An 18,029-nucleotide genomic window follows, 5' to 3' on the forward strand; every position below is an offset into this window, starting at 1 on the left:
ACAGAAGATCATCCTTTCTCTTTCTGTAATCCCCTCCTTAATTGATTACACACCTTCCAAATTCCTCAACAAGAGAGACCAAGGTGCTATGGACAACAGCTTCATTCACTACACAGTCCTGATTTCTAGCTCTTCACAATAGACAAAAGCACATTCAATTTCCAATTCCCTAACTGAAGCTCCTCAGTTTGGGTGGGGACTGTGTGCTCAATTTTATTTTGATCCCCCAGTAGATGCTCCTGCAACAGAGGCCAAAATTACCTTACTCACTATAAATTTGAAAGATGGCAACTAAGTGTTATACAGACATAGGTGGGCAGGGGAAATTCAAAAATCAAAAGAAAGACCAAGAAACAAAATTTTATATTTTTATCATCATGATTTTTGAGGATCACTCATGATTTTTGCACTTTTGCAGTTAGGAATATTATTCATGGCCAGATTCAATTTTTTAAAATCCGTTCAGTTAGTTTTTGTTCTGCTGAAGCCCACCTTAGCCTCAAAACGTTTTCATGGTCTTTTGGGGGTTTCCATATATAACAGATATGGCAGTTTCCTGCTTATCCTTGGAAGACTTTACTGAATTAAGTTTAAGTATCTTGGTAGGCCATGAGGGGGAATGCAGGTGCAGTTGCCCTGCACTGTGGCAACATAGAGCACCATAGCGAGAAATATTTAAACAGGCACTAAGGAAGTTACTGTTTTATTTTGCATTATTGGCAGGCATGCATGGTTATAATTTTTCTTACAGTGTCCTAAACATAAAAAACTGGACAAGTCTTCATTAGTGTGTTCCCTGCCTCCATTTTTAACCCTTCGATGCTGGAAATGAAGATTTCCCAGACATTGAATATTGTGACTTCAACTTTAAATGATAATACATCATCACAATATTGTGTACATCTGAGTTTTGTTATAATTACCTCAGTGCAGTTGGGTTCTGGCATGTACATTTAAGCACAAGTTTGCATTCCAGCCTCATTTGTCAAACTATACTCACAGTATCTCCAACATAATAAAAGTTATTCTATACATCTCTAATACTGCTAAGCTAAAAGGCTATTATAGTGCCTAGAAACTGAGAGTAGTGGAGAAAAGCAATTTAAAGGAGCCTACTGATCCCAAATTCATTATGCTTTGTCATGGCTGGAGTTGTAGGGAAGCTCATATGCTGCAAAGCAGAAAAAAAACTAGTGATAGAGTGAGGCATCTGATAAAAGAAAAAGATGCAAGTGAGAGAGAAATGAAGAGACAGAACTAAAAAATATTAAAATACTTACTAATACTTTTAAAGCTTGGCCAGTGAAGAGAAGAACAACCACGAAGATTCAAACGTACCACATAAGGACGCCATTTCTTCAGAATATTTATTAGTGTTTTGTCCTGCATCTTGTGCTTTACTGAAGAAAAATCAATCTAAACAAATTAAACAATTCAGTTATCAGATATCAAAGATGTTATACATACAAAATAGACAAAATTATTAAAAGTACTAAGTGTTAGAAATTTGTACAATCTAAGACTTTGACCATGCAAATGTTGAAACACATTCTCAGCTTTACATACAAGTAGTCTAGTACAGTTTATTAAGAATACTCACATGCATGAAGTTAAATATGCGCATAAGTGTTTGCAGGATTGAGGCCTAAACTTTATTATGCCCAGGCTGGCATACTGACCAATCCACAAGGAGGACACATATATAAGTGACCACAAAGAAAAAATTAACTATTGGCTTTTCCCATTTTTGATTTTTCCTTTATGGTGTCTAAAGACCTAAATTATTGTAAACCATTTTTTTAAGATTAATTTTTAACCTTAGATATATCAGGAATATAAAGTTTTGTCTTCCCTCTTTTGCTGAATGATTAGAGACCTGGACTCAGGGGTGAAAGTAATTTAAAGGACTTACCGGTACGCCGGAGTCCTGAGCACGGGGTGGGGACTCAACTGGAAGGGGTGGGGTCTCAACCGGAAGAGCGGGGGCAGTAGCAGCGGCTGGGAGCCCCGGGCCCTTTAAATCACGGCAGGAGCAGTAGGTGCGGCGGCGGCCGGGAGCCCCAGGGCTCCAGCAGCAGGGCTCTGGGCTCCGGGTGTCGCTACCGCAGCGGAGCCCCTGGCCCTTTAAATTGCGGTCAGAGTCCCGCTGCCAGAGCCCCAGGGCTCCGACAGCGGGGCCCTGCAGAAATTTAAAGGGCCCAGGGCTCCGGCTGCTGCCAGGAGCCCCAAGCCCTTTAAATCGCTGACCTGGGGAAGCTGCCCCTTGCCAGTGCAGTTGGCGGTGTACCGGCTCTTGCCAGTACGCTGTACCGGACCGGACCAGCTTACTTTCACCTCTGCCTGGACCCAAGTTAAGCTAAAGAACTAGGCATGGGTGGATCTTTAATCTTCCTTCCCTCCCACTCCCTGCAGAGTTAAAACTCTGAGTTAAATATGTGTTAACAAAAAAAAATGAGAAAATAGTTTCAAACAGTCTGACTAAGGAGTCTTCTAGGAAACATGGGAAAGTCAAGTCCAGACATTTCTAACAACAAAAACCATCTAACAATCCCTCCTTTTTTAAGATAAAAAATGAATATTCAAGCCTTCTTTAAACTTGTTCTTCATAAAAAGACAAGAAAGATCACAAACATATCTTTCCTTTGTAGGTCACCTTTAAAAGGGTAACTTATGTTACATCCACCGTACTAAATCTATCCATTTTACATTTTATGCCATATGTGCTCTACTTCAATCATTATGAAGAGCAATCACCATTATTTTAATTCAGAAGGAGGGTAAGAGTAGGTTAGTGATTAGAGCACACGATTGGGAGTCTCATGGAGGGCCTGGTGGTTCTTATACTGAAGTCAACGAAGTTTTGCCACTGACTTCATTAAGAGTAGGATTTCACCCTAAGTGATCATGCTCAAGTCACTTAATTTTTCTGTGCATCATTATAAAGATAAAAGCTACCATGTACATGGCAGAGGGGCACTGCTGGCACATGATGGCATATATCACATTGATAGATGTCCCTCTGCCATGTACATTGGCCAAACCAGACACTCTCTGCACAAAAGAATAAATGGACACAAATCTGACATCAGGAATCATAACATTCAAAAACCAGTAGGAGTACACTTCAACCTCTCTGGTCACTCAGTAACAGACTTAAAGGTGGCAATTTTGCAACAGAAAAGCTTCAAAAACAGACTCCAATTAGAAACTGCTGAACTAGAATTAATTTGCAAACTAGATACCATTAACTTGGGCTTGAATAGAGATTGGGAGTGGCTGGATCATTACACAAATTGAAACTATTTCCCCATGTTAAGTATCCTCACACCTTCTTGTCAACTGTCTGAAATGGGCCATCTTGATTATCACTACAAAAGTTTTTTTCCTCCTGCTGATAATAGCTCATCTTAATTAATTAGTCTCTTAGAGTTGGTATGGCAACTTATACCTTTTCATGTTCTCTGTATGTATACATATCTTCTTACTACACAGGCGAGTCTCATCTTATGCCGGGGTTATGTCAGCGCATAAAGCGAAAATCGCGTATAGTCAAAATTACACTGAGTGTAATGGCGGGCGGAATCACCCGCACTACAGGTATAGTATTTAAATTGTTATTTTTCTCCTTTTTTTTGTTTTTGTTTTTGTTTTTCCCAACTGCACAACGCTGAATTCGCGCATGTTAAATGCTCGCCTGTATGTTCCATTCTATGCATCTGATGAAGTGGGCTGTAGCCCACGAAAGCTTATGCTCAAATAATTTGTTAGTCTCTAAGGTGCCACAAGTACTCCTGTTCTTTTTGCACATACAGACTAACATGGCTGCTATTCTGAAATCCATTACTACAGAAGTGCTTACTGCTCTTATGTTCAGAAGCGATCTGTGAGACCTCCTAATATTTCCGATACTGAGAAATAGTTTCACTAAAATTCATTCTCTTCTTCCTACAGTACTTATTACCTTGCACAAAGAAGAGATGCTAATGATGACTGCTTCTTTCTTAACTTTTTGATAGTTTGATAAGATTAGACAAAATGATATATACACATTACAAACAGATTATCCACACGTATGTATTTTTTTCAGACAGGAATACCCTTTGAAATAAATAACCTGATGTTCCTGAAATAACTAGAAGGTTCAGAATTTTGTGAGACAGAGTACATGTGACTTTAGAGTTTATTACGAATCTCTTTTGCAGTTTCCAGAATGGAGTAAGTGTTGTTTTTACTGAAAAATAATAAAATCTATCTTCAGAGTTTCTGTTATTACTGTCAGTGTTCTAGCGGCAGATAAGCAAAACTTTAAATTGTAATTTTAATCTAATGTTCAATAACAATAAACAAAACATAATACACCATGTTCATAACTTGACCATTCTTTTAGTTATGAGAGCAAAATACTTGATATATTTTATTATTATTTGGATTTTAGCCTTCAGTTTCTGGATTACTATTTTGGATTTCAGTGTTTAGTTTCCTTACATCATACTTAATTATATTTCGATAGTCAGTAGTAGTTGACTATTCCTGATCTTAAAATGACAAATGTATAGATCATGTCCTGAATGTAAGAAATTCAGACACAAACTCACTGAATGAATACAAATTGTGTAAGGAAGTATAAGGATCTGATATTTTTATATCTACAATGAATTCAAGTTGTAAATATATACATAGTGTCTGATTCTCCTTTCACTTACACCAGTTTTATAGTGATGTAACACAATTGATTCACTGGATTTACTCCTAATTTATATTTATATAATTGAGAAGAGAGGTGAAATCCTGGGTACTTTGAAATTAAAAGGAATTTTGCCATTTAATTCAGTGGCATCAGGATTTCACCCCAGGTCCTTATAATTTTTAAAAAAGTAACCTACTAGCTTGGTTTATCCTCTTTTTTTTTCAAGAAAGTTGAAGTAAAACATTAAACCTCTTATTATGTCATAGTTGCAAGTAGTCTTACTTACATCAGTCCATATTGAACTAGCCTGTGTTAGCAACATCCAGGATCGGCTAACTTGAGCACATCTTGCCAGATCAATTAAGTTGATATAATGGAAGATCTAGGATAGAAAAACAGAATGTATGAAAATAGAAAATATTGCTTAAGAAATACCACTAGACTTAAAAAAAAAAAGACAATATTCATTCACCAACCCAAAACAACAGACTTAAAATGCTTCTGTCAGCTATTTTATATGACTGAAGTATGTTATGCTGAAGTCAGAGGTGAAAGTAAGCCGGTACGGTACGGCGTACTGGCAAGAGCCAGTACACTGTGCTGGACCGCACCGGCTTCCACGGCGGGGATTTAAAGGGCTCTGGGCTCCCTGCCGCGGCGGGGAGCCTAGAGCTCTTTAAATCCCGCCCGCAGCTCCGGCGCCCGGGCTGGGGCCGGGATTTAAACGGCTCGGAGCTCCCCGCCTCTGTGGAGAGCCCAGAGCCCTTTGAATCCCACCCGCAGCTCCGACTGCCAGAGCTGCAGTGGAGATTTAAAGGGCCCGGAGCTCTGTGGCGGCCGAAGCCCCGGGCCGTTTAATTTGCCCCTGAGCCCCAGGGGCTCCCAGCCACCTCTGCAGCTGGGAGCCCTGGGTTGATTTAAAGGCCCTGGGGTTCCCAGCCACAGCTGGTGCCCCAGGGCCTTTAAATCTTGAGAGGCCCCGCCTCTTCCGGTTGAGGCCACGCCCCCTCAGGACTCCGGCAGTACTGGTAAGTCCCGTAAGTTACTTTCACCCCTGGCTGAAGTAGGATCTACTTTCCCCTCTAGAGTCATGTGATGTCAGATAAGGCATTATACAGCCACCTATGACCAAGTGCCTGATATAGCAATCAAGGGATCGGTTTTCTCAGCTAACCGAGTCCTGAGAGGAAGATTTTTAAAGGAGTCACAGGAATGAGGATATCAGATCTCCTTGTCTGAAGCACCTTTCACAGGCCTAGGCAAAGTTTGCTATGAAATTTACCCCACAGATCTCTGTAAAGAGCCTGATATTGCTCGATGCACTATGTTAGTAGGCTCCAAAAGATAACTGATTTGGTCACAATCTGTATCCTAGAGATATCATTGTGAATTTTCTTTTCCACATCCCTCTTACATTATTGCTTCCCAAAAATTTCATCTCCACAAACATTTTGGGAGTAGCAACTTAGAATAATCTCTTTTGAGAAGCAGCTTGTCCTCTGCCTTCAGTTAGTTACTTCTCCTAGAACATAAGGGAGATGTGATTACATTGAATACAGATTTCAGCACTAGCATATTCTATTTTTAAATATGAAATGACATACTAGAACTGAAAACTTAAAAAGAGTCCATATATACATAGATGGATTCACTACATTTCCCAGATCAGTACAGAGCTTTTTCTTTTATTTTTTTTTCTTTAAATTTTAAAATCTCTAGACACCCATTGTAGCCAATTAGTTTATTTTACCATCCATTTATTTGTGTGCTGTGTAATGTTATGATTAACTCATATGCTATGTTATATATAATCAATGTATGCTAAACCGATTTAAGTTGTAGGATTATAGAAGTATAATATTAATAAGTATTTAGGCTTGATAAGTATGCATTAGGTTATATAAGTAAAGCAGGGCTGAAATACAAGGCCTACAGACTGAGGCCTATAAGATTTCAAGCTTAACCATACTAGGCCATAGGCTTAAGAAAGCTTGACATAAGTAAGCAACTGAAGAGTAACTCTATGCCAGTAAAGATCACAAGACTACTGTAAAGATGTGCCAATAGATGATGTTGTGGAAAACCAACCGCAATGTATTGTTCAAGATCACAAAACACCTTATCGCAGCGGTTCGCAAACTGGGGGTCACCAGGGCTGGCGTTAGACTTGCTGGGGCCTGGTGCTAAAGCCCGAGCCCCACTGCCTGCGGCCAAAGATGAAGACCTAGGGCGTCAGCCCCGGGCGGCGGGGCTCAGGTTACAGGCCCCTTGCCTGGAGCTGAAGCCTTTGGGGCGGCGGGGATCAGGTGGGCTCAGTCCCCCCTCCTGCGGTCGTGTTGTAATTTTCGTTGTCAGAGGGGGTTGTGATGCAATGAAGTTTGAGAACCCCTGCCTTATTGTAACATCTTTTCAAATGTTTGTCCTGACCACTGGGTACATTTTGTGCATAAATGCTAATAAATACAAGAGGAACTACAAACAGGCTATGAAAATTGGGGCACCCCAATATTCATGGGGTCTGGAAATACAGATAAGGGAAAAGAGGGGTGACATCTTCATGCACATACGTAGAATGTTAAGTGTAGTCAGAATCACAAAATAAAAGAGGGTTCCCTGGTTAAGTAAAAATGGAATGCCTAGGGCAAAACCCCAACAGGAATCACCCCTTTATCGATGATCAATTGGTGAGGAATCCATCAGGAACTAAGAATATCTTCGGGAATGTGAGTATGACTATATTTATAACTTGTGCATCGGTATTTGTAGGATTTATGTGTGCTTAGGTAATCATAATCTTGCTTGTGATTAATAAAACTTGTAAAACAGACTAGATGTTGTACTTGTGAATATATGTGTGGTCAACTATTGTTGGTCTTCATGTGTTCCTAGAATTTCTAAATCTGAGACAAGTATAGGGTGACCAGATGTCCCGATCTTATAGGGACAGTCCTGATTTTTGGGTCTTTTTCTTATATAGGCTCCTATTACCCCCCACCCCGTCCCGATTTTTCACACTTGCTGTTTGGTCACCCTAGACAAGTAGCAGAGGTAACTTGCACTCTGTTGAGCCTGAAACTGTAGCCACCAGAGCCACAGTGGTGTAAAATAACATAACTAAATCTATTCCTAATAAAGTAAAAGGCTACACTATTCAGTGCTCCCGGTGCCTAGCCCATAAAATTTAATTTACAGTCTAAACATAGACAAAGGACTGCCCATAAATATATCCACCTCAGCTCACACTCTCCTTAACAGCATTAACAAAAGAGGTGAAAAGATGGGTTTTGCAACATGCTCAGAAGATTCACAAATCCAGACTCTGGTGGACCCAGGTGGGAGCAAGTTCCAACCAGCACTGCTCACACTGCCAGATGTTCCCTATCACTTATACTGAGGGAACTCCTGCTTGAGCACCTCTGCTGATCTTTACTGTGGCAGTAAATCATGGAGAAAGAGGTGTTCCCTCAGGTAACCCTGGCCCAAACCATTAAGGGCTTCATAGGTAAAGCCAACACCTTGAATCCTACTTTGAATTACCTTTATAGCAGTTTTTCAATGATTTCTTTATAATCCCTTGAATTTAACAAGTTAGAAATCAAATCCTATTGTATTAAGGGCCTGATCCTGAGCACTTCCAACTCCCATTGACGTTAAGTGGGAGTTGAAAGTGGTCAGGGTCTAGGAGAATCTAAAAACCTATTAAAACCCTAAAGACTTAAAATTTCAAAAGAGCAAACATAAACAAACCCAGACAAGCAGTTCTATATCTGAGACAACCATTAGTGAACCATAGACTGCAGGCATGTATCTTCCCAGCCCATCAAGTTTGCCCACAGTCCACTTAGAGCCAGATCTATCAAGCTTCAATTCAGGAAAACACTTAAGCATGTACTTAAGTCTATCCCCTATTCAGGACAGCACTTATATGCACACTTAACTTAAAGAACATGCTTAAATTTGTCCTGAATATGGCTGCTTTGCTGAATCAGGATCTTTACATGGATATTAATTTTTAAAATGAGAACACGCTGCATGAGATTTGTACTTCTGAGGATGCAAGTCTTATTTATCAGTTCTGCATGTATTAATTAAACATAATCTCAGTATCAAAGAAGAATGCTGTCCAACCTAACTGATTAGTTGATTTGGGTAGCATGATGGATCTCCAGCAGCAAATGCTGTAATTAAGATTAGGCATGGAGTTTTATTACAACCTTGTTTTAATTTACAACATTCTGAAAATTCCTCCTTCATGACTTAAACTTGTTATGCTGGCTTTTAACCCAGAAGTGATTTTTTTTTAATAAAAAAAAAAAAACAGAAGAAAATCTCTTCAGCAGTTTTTGAGTTATCGGACAGTGAAAAATGGACTATTCTGTTTTTCTTTTTGGGGGGGGGCGGGGTTGTTTTTGTTTTTAATGATTTGCTCACCAGTAACTCAAAAAACAGCTAAACAAAACAGACTTTAAACATAGTGTATTGGCTGCTTTCTAGGGGGAAGAGCCTAACAGAAGGCAAAAAATAGCATCAACAGCATTAATGCTCATTCATATTTCCTCTGGCATATCTACCAGTTTCCTAAGAAACACGGTCGGCTCCAGACACCAGCCTGGCAAGCAGATGCTTGGGGCGGCCGCTCGGGAGAGGGGCGGCACGTCCAGCTATTCGGCGGCAATTTGGCAGACAGTCCCTCACTCCCGCTCGGAGCGAAGAACCTCCCGCCAGATCGCGATAATGGCTTTTTTTTTTTTTTTGCTGCTTGGGGCGGCCAAAACCCTGGAGCCGGCCCTGCTAAAAAGCATGCTGTATAGTGAGTTCTGTAGCTGATCCTCAGATCTGTCATCCCATTCTTCTAAAGTCTACACAGTTCCAACTGCTGCATATTATTAGTGTGAAGGAGCTTCACAGATTCAGAGACAAGGGGGAGTAGATTGTGAAGGCTCCAGCTCACCCTTCCATGAATTATGGGTCCTCAGGACTTGTTTGTATCTGACCCCAGGTGTCTTTTTTAAAAATTATTTAGCAAAGGTATCGCAATCACAATATAAAGTAAAGTGTAGTTGCCCTGTTGCCCCAGGCTTACAGAAAACTGTCTCCAGATGGAGAACAGCACCAGCAAAGATTTGAACTCACCTCTCCCCCAGCCTATGCAATTCAGAGAGGTGCAAATTGTGGGTTATTTAAATACTTATATTATTGTGCATGAGCTATTTCTTTCTCCTTCTTTTTCCTCCTCTTTTTTGTTTTTCAAAAGAAAAAAGAAATTTAAGGGAAAACGTTATTGCAACAATGAGGTTACAAATTTAAACATAAAAGTTAGGAAAGTACTTAATTAACTTCTCAGAGTAACATCAACTCATCCACAATATACATTTTGTATATATTTACAGTCAGTGTGCATTTAGCAGAATAACTAGTAGTAGGAAAATTACTTTTATATAGGGCTGGACATTTTAATTTTCATGAACAATTCTGAAAGAATTTTAAATATTTTGTTCATTTTTTCCCAAACAAACCAACCCAACATCTTATGTTTCATTTCAGATTCAAAGATTTTGCTTCCTCCTCCCACTTTTTCTCATTTTCCCCCCACTGGAAAAAAGTGGAGTGGTATAATAGAGAGAAAAAAAAGTTACTTGCCTTATAGTAACTAGAGCTCTTTGAGGTGTATGGTGGTCCCTATGGGTTTTCACTGTGGCGTGCATGAGCTCAATGTATCCAGGACCAGAAGATTTTTCAATAGCAACAGTCTGTGCCTATGCTCTTCTTGTCCTCATGCTCTGAACCAAGGCTGGACCAACTACCTCTCTAGTTCTTATTCTAGCATTAATCAAGAGGTATTCCAAGCAGAAGGAAAGAAGGACAGATCATGGAATATCCATAGGGGCCACATCTCCAGGAACTCCAGTTATAATAAGGTAAGTAATCCTCTTTTCTTTTTTGAGTGCTGGTCCCAATGGGTATTCCCTGGGGGTGACTCCCAAGGGGGAGGGTGCAAAGAAGTGTTCTACACCACGACTGCAAGATGGCTGAACCAAAGGAAGTATCCCTGGCAGAAGGATGTAATGCCCAGAGAAAATGTGAACAGAGCCCAAAGTTGCTGACCTACAGATCTTAGAGAGGGGAATTCCTTGTAGGGAAGCCATCTGTGGAGGGGCGTCCATAAATTTGTAACAAAAAGGAGCATACAGCTAGAAATCCATTTAAAAGGAGTCTTTGAGAAAACATTGTTTCCCCTTTAAACTTTTTGGTGATGGAGAAAAATAATTTTGGAGACTTCCAAAAGGGTCTTGTCCTGTGCAAATAAAAGGCTAGCACCTTCGTAAATCCAGTGAGTAGAATGTCCTGTCCATAGTATTATGGTGAAGCTTTGGGTAGAAGATCAGGAGATGAAACATCTGGTTCAGGTGAAATTCTGAAGAAACCTTTGGGATGAACCTGGGATACAATCTCAAAGATACTTTATCTCTGTGAAACACTGTGTAAAGAAGGTCGGGCACAAGGGGCCCTGAGTCTACCCACTCTCCTAGCAGAGGTGATTGCCATCAGGAAAGCCAACTTCACAGATAGGTGCAAGAGGGAGCAGGAGGCCAAGGCTTAAATGGTGGGTTCATAAGTGCCAAAAAGACAAGATTCAAATCCCAGGGGCAGGTTTAGATACCAGAGGGAACGTCCTGATAATGCCCTGGAGGAAGTTCATGGCTGTGAGATGCGTGAAAAAGGATCAGCTCTCCACCAGGGGATTAAAGGCATTCATGGCTGCCAAATGTGCCTACAGGGAATTGATGGACAAGCCCAATGTTTTCAAGGACAGAAGACAGCCCAGAATGAGAAGAATTTCAGATTCCTCAGGAGGTACTTGGAGCTGCTGACACCATATAGAGAATTGCTTCCACCTGGTGGCACAGCACTTCCTTGTAGAGGGACTGTTGTTGTAGTCAGGGATGAACTGGACCTTGTCTGAGCATGATCTCTCTAAGCTCGTTGTCCATCCAAAAAAAACATGCCACCAGATGGAGGGACACTGGGATGGGGTTGGTGGTCCTGTTGCCATTCTGAGACAGTAGCTCTGGGAACTGTTGTAGGTGAATGAATGGATGTGAGGCCAATTGCAAGTGAACCAGAATTTTCTCAGCCACCATGGAGCTATCAGGATCACTACTGCCCTGTCCAACTTGATTTTTCTGAGGATGTGAGATAGCAGAGCAATGGGAGAGAAGGAGTACATCAGCAGGTCCAACCATTGCACCACAAAGGTATCTACTCTGGAGTTGAGGCAGTTGGTGGTTCAAGAGCAATAGATCAGGCACTTCATGTTTCCCTAGGATGCAAAGAGGTCCCAGGATGGGAAGACTGATCAACAAAAGATGTACTGCAGTATCAAAGCATGGAGTTCCCACTCATGATCGCTGTGGAAATGCCTGCTGATGCTGTCAGCGAGTTCTTTACTACTGGCATATGTACTACTGACAGGACAATCCGATGCTGGATACACCAGCTCCAGAGATGGACCATTTCCCTGTTGAGTGGCACAGATTTTGCTTCCCCCATTTGTTTATGTAACAGACAGTAGTCATGTTGTCCAATCTGACCTGGACATGTGTGGATCAAATAATAGGTAGGAACATCCTGCATATTTCATGTACTGCCTGCAGCTTGAGAAGATTGATATATAGCTTGAATTCCTGCAGCATCCAGGAACCCTGAGTTTTCTAGTCATCTACGTGTTCTCCCCAACCCAGCCAGGAGGCATCTGCAATGGCATGAATATAGCTGAACTTCTTGGTAACAGTGACCATAATGTAATTAAATTTGACATCCTGGTAGGGGGAAAATGCCAAATAAACCCATTTAAGATCAAAAAGGGGAACTACACAAAAATGAAGAAGCTAGTTAAACTGAAATTAAAAGGAACAGTCACAAGGATGAAATGCCTGCAAACTGCACGGGGCCTATTTAAAAACATCATAATAGAGGCTTGAACTAAATGTATACTCTAAATTTAAAAAAAACCCAGTAAGACAATCCAGAAAATGCCAACATGGCTAAAAAACAGAGTAAAAGAGGCAGTTAGAGGTAAAAAGGCATCCTTTCAAACTGGAAGTCAAATCTTAGTGAGGAAAACAGAAAGGAATATAAACTCTGGCAAGTTAAACGTAGGAGTATAGTAAGGCAGGCCAAGAAAGAATTTGAAGGGCAACTAGTTAAAGACACAAACACTAACAGCAAAAAAATGTTAAGTACATCAGAAGCAGAAAGCCTGCCAAACAGGCAGTGAGGCCACTGGACAGGAGCACTCAAGGAAGACAAGGCTTCTGCAGAGAAGATGAATTAATTATTTGCATCGGTCTTCACTACAGAGGATTTGGGGAAGATTCCCCACAACCAAGCCATCCTTTTTACGTGACAAATCAGATTGAGGTGTCAATAGAAGAAGTTGTGGAACACACTGATAAATTAAACAATAGTAACTCACCAGGACCAGATGGTAGTCATGCCTTATCAACGTATTAGAATTCTTTGAGAGGGTCAAACAAGCATGTGGTCAAGGGTGATCCAGTTGATATAGTGTACTTAAACTTTCAGAAAGCCTTTGATAAGGTCCCACACCAAAGGCTCTTAAGCAAAGTAAGGAGTCATGGCACAAGAGGGAGGGTCCTCTCGTGGATCAGTAACAGTTAAAAGACAGGAAAGAAAGGGTAGGAATAAATGGCCAGTTTTCACAATGGAGAGAGGTAAACAGTGGGGTCCCCCAAAGATTTGTATGAGGACCCATGCTGTTCAACATATTCAGAAATGATCTGGAAAAGGAGTGACAATGTGGGGTGGAAAAATTTGTGGATAATACAAAATTACTAAAATAGCTAAGTCCAAAACTGACTGCAAAGAGTTACCAGGGTATCTCACTAAACTAGGTGACTGGGCAAAAAAATGCACATTGGAAAACACAAGCCCAACTATACAGACAAAATGATGGGATCTAAATTAGCTGTTACCACTAAAGAAAGAGATCTTGGAATCATTGTGGATAGTTCACTGAAAGCATGTGCTCAATAGGCAGCAGCAGTCAAAAAAGCGAACAGAATGGTAGGAACCACTGGGAAAGGGATAGATAATAAAACAGAAAATATCATAATGTCATATATAGATCCATCAGACGCCCACACCTTGAATTCTATGTGCAGTTCTGGTCAGATCATCTCAGAAAAAATATTAGAATTGGAAAAGGGCATCAAAAATTATTAGGGTATGGAACAGCTTCTATGTAAGGAGGGATTAACAAGGCTGGGACTGTTCACCTTAGAAAAGAGATGACTAAGGGGAGATAAGACAGAGGACTACAAAATCAAGAATAGTATGGAGAAAGTGAATAGGGAAGTGTTATTTACCACTTCACATAACACAAGAACTAAGGGTTACCCAATGAAATTAATAGGCAGCATATTTAAAACAAATGTAAGGAAGTACTTCTTCATACAGTCAACCTGTGGAGGCCAAAAGTATAACTGCGTTAAAAAAGAATTAGATAAGTTCTTGGAGGATAAGTCCATAATAGCTATTAGTCAAAATGGTCAGGGACACAACCCTATGCTCCAGGTGTCCCTAAACCTCCAAATGATAGAAGCTGGGACTGTATGACAAGGGATGGATGACTCAAAATTGCCTTGTTCTGTGCATTCTTTCTGAAGCATCTGGCACTGGCCACTCTCAGAAGACAGGATACTGGGTTAGATGGACCACTGGTCTGACTCAGTATGGCCATCCTTATGTTATGATTGTCTTTGTAGGTGATGCGGGCGTGATAAGAACCCCTACATAAAGTTTCTCTCTTACTCCCAACAGATAAGTGATGTCAGGACATTCTAGGGAAACAAGATCCATTTGTCCTGAGAGTCCTTGCTTGGAGAGTAGACCTTCCACAACTAGGCCTGCAGGCACTGCAAGTGAAGCCTTGCAAATGGGTTATATAGGTACATGTGGCCATATGATCCAGCAGTACCAGGTAGGACCAGGTCATCATCTGAGGGCTGTGTCAAACCTGGGTGATAAGGTCGCTCATTGCAAGGAACCTGTTTTAATGAAAGTAAGCTCTTACCTTCATTGAGTTCAGATTCACTCCAATAAATTCCATAATTTGTGTGTGGGTTAAAGTGAACTTTTCTGAATTTACCTGAAATCCCAAAGCATGAAATAGGTCAAGTGAGGAGGTGACCAATGCTTGTACTTCCTGATACTACCATCCCGTGACCAGCCAATCATCTAGGTAGAGAAATATGGGGCTGCCATGACTGCAGAGGTATGCTGCTATCATGGACAATACGCTCATAAATACCCTCAGGGCCATCAAGAGGCTGACAGGGAGAACTTTGTATTGAAAATGCTTTGGGCCCACTGTAAAATGTGGAACTCTCCTGTACACTTAGTGAACATCTATAGGAAAATAGGCATACTTCAAATTGAGGGATGTAAACCAGTCACCTTCTTTCAGGAAAGGGATTTTTGAGGCAAGGGTATACCTATCTCATAGAACTGGAAGGGACCCTGAAAGATCATTGAGTCCAGCCCCCATGCCTTCCCTAGCAGGACCAAGTACTGATTTTGCCTAAGTGGCCCCCTCAAGGATTGAACTCCCAACCCTGGGTTTAGCAGGCCAATGCCCAAACCACTGAGCTATCCCTCCCCTCCCTGGAGGGTAGTCATCTTTGTGGCATTACACCCCATATTCTTCATAGTAATATTATTATGATATGAGTATGGCATAATTATGATGTATTTTGTGCAAAATAAGGCATGTGAGATATCATTGGAAAGGTTATGATTTACTGAATATGATTATCCTATCTGTAAGCATGTATCATTTTGGTATCTGAAGTTAGGAATATTGTCTATGCATCTATTACAAGTGTGTTTACACCTGGGGAACGCCCACTAGACAGAATGCAATGGCTGTCTGGGAAGGACTATTAGGGAAAACAATAGGTCTTTGAAGATGCTAATCTCCCACCAGGGAGCCTTCCTGGGGATGCTGCAAATAGCCTCTGAGTCATGGCTGCAGTGGCCCTACAGGGACATGCAACCAACTCACCTGGAACTGGACTCCAGGATAATACTAGGTTTCACAGTAGCAGCCGTGTTAGTCTGTATCCACAAAAAGAACAGGAGTACTTGTGGCACCTTAGAGACTAACAAATTTATTAGAGCATAAGCTTTCGTGGACTACAGCCCACTTCTTCGGATGCATATAGAGTGGAATAAATATTGAGGAGATATATATACACACATACAGAGAGCATAAACAGGTGGGAGTTGTCTTACCAACTCTGAGAGGCCAATTAAGTAAATTTAATAAACTAACTAATAAATTTGTTAGTCTCTAAGGTGCCACAAGTACTCCTGTTCTTTTTGAGGATAATACTAGTGTTTCTCCACTGACCAGGCGTGGAAATCAAACAGGGAGACAAAGGGTTCCCGCCATATGCAAAAACTATTTAAGGCAGGGGAGTGACATCTCAAAGTGTTGTGCAGGTTTCCTTTGAGGATAAAGACTGATCGATCACTCTATATCTGATCTCTTTATGAAAAATGAAAGAGGAGTACTTGTGGCACAGATGATATGGTGTTTTTGTCTTTTATCATTTTCCTGTGTGAGTTCATTTGAGAGCGTATGATTGTCTGGTTTCACCCACTTACTGTAGTTATCGGGGCATTTAGTGCACTGGATGAGGTACACCATATGTTGTGATGGGCATGTGTAGGATCCGTGGATCTTGAAATGTGTATTGTGTGGGGTATTGATCATTGTACCAGTGGAGATACATCTGCTGGTTTTGCATCCGTTGTTCTGGCAGAGTCTGGTGCTGCTTGGAGTTAGTGTGTCCTGGTCTGTGGGGAGCTTGCTTCTGATGCTTGGAGATGTTTCTGAGCTTGGAGATCACTCTATATCTGACCAATCAGTGCTCATCCTCAAAGGAAAGTTGCACAAAACTTTCAGAAGTTAAGCCTGGCTGTTTAAATTCATAACTTTGCAAGACACTAAAAATCATGGACTGAATTGAGACACTAGATTTATGGCTTTTTATAACAATCTATTACTCACTAATAACCCAGCCAGCTGCCTTTTCCCCTCGCTTCCTTTCCCTCCTATGACTGAATGGGTATTAATGGGCCAGTTCACCGTAAGTGGTCCCATGAAATATTTGTTAACTACTTATGCTAAACAATCTGTTCCACCTTGTATTTAGCTGTGACACTCTAAGTACGTTTCCCAGACCTGAAGAAGAGCTCTATGTAAACTCGAAAGCTTGTCTCTCTCAGCAACAGAAGTAGGTCCAATAAAATATATTACTTCACCCACCTTGTCTCTCTAATATCCTGGGACAGACATAACTACAACAATATTGCATTAAGTATGTCATTATATGAAGTATGATTTCAGTTTGATATTAAGTATGTTCCAACGAGATGAATTATGCATCTCCAAGTATTATAATTACATCTATTAAGACAAGCATTCATAGAAGATATTATTATATTATTAAGACATATTAACATAATTTTTAAACTTGTGCCCCATTTTGATGTGACCACAGAGTGAACCCTACACAGGTTCTAATTCTGTCTTATTTTAAGAAAGATTTTTGACCTATTATATCCAAATGAAATTGACATAAAATACGCATAAAGATTAACAAGTGCTTGCTAGAGTCACTATTCCAAAAGTTCTCAATACTGATTTGATTTGTGCATTACCACCTACTAGACACAAGTATTTAAAATTACTTCATCAGAAAATAAAATACATACCTTAAATCAGTGGTTCCCAAACTGTGGGGCGTGGCTACCTAGGGGCGTATGGAGGAACATTCATGGATGGGTGCATGGTGGGGCCCAGGTCACCCCCCACGGAGGGCAGGGAGGGAACACCACCCAGCTCCACTCAGCCCCCCGCCACAGCTCCACTCCGCCCCCTGCTCTGCCCCTAACCCAGCTCCAGCCCTAGCTCCGCTCCACCACACAGCCAAAGCTCCACTCCTTCCCCAGCTCAGCCCTCATTCCCTCTCCACACCCAGGCCAGCTCCACCTATATCCCCAGCTCCATTATAGATTCCATTACTGGTAAGGCAGGGCATGACAGGAAAAGTTTGTGCACCAATGCCTTAAATTGAATCTTGATAACTTGTTCATCAACAACTCCAGTGTTTGACACTTCTATATCATTTTAGTTATTGATAATACAATATAATAGAGAAAAGTTCTTTAATACATTTTGCCAAAGAAACTAATATCAAACTAAAAAAAGAAGAACAGGAGGACTTGTGGCACCTTAGAGACTAACAAATTT

At 40.9% G+C, this 18,029-nt stretch overlaps 1 protein-coding gene across 5 annotated transcripts in view; it reads right to left on the reverse strand.

Moving 5' to 3' along the window:
- FBXL13 (F-box and leucine rich repeat protein 13) overlaps positions 1–18,029 on the reverse strand; it is a 164,117-nt gene that overhangs the window by 110,071 nt on the left and 36,017 nt on the right. For all 5 annotated transcript variants that reach the window (XM_042859369.2, XM_005305811.4, XM_065557102.1 and 2 more), the window contains 2 exons: positions 4,974–5,069; positions 1,281–1,416 (listed from right to left, as the gene is read on the reverse strand). In XM_042859369.2, coding sequence (XP_042715303.2) covers positions 1,281–1,416; positions 4,974–5,069 — 232 coding nt within the window. The remainder of the gene's footprint in view (positions 1–1,280; positions 1,417–4,973; positions 5,070–18,029) is intronic.

The sequence above is a fragment of the Chrysemys picta genome, chromosome 1 (genome assembly GCF_011386835.1).
Source record: "Chrysemys picta bellii isolate R12L10 chromosome 1, ASM1138683v2, whole genome shotgun sequence".
Taxonomy (NCBI): Eukaryota; Metazoa; Chordata; order Testudines; family Emydidae; genus Chrysemys; species Chrysemys picta.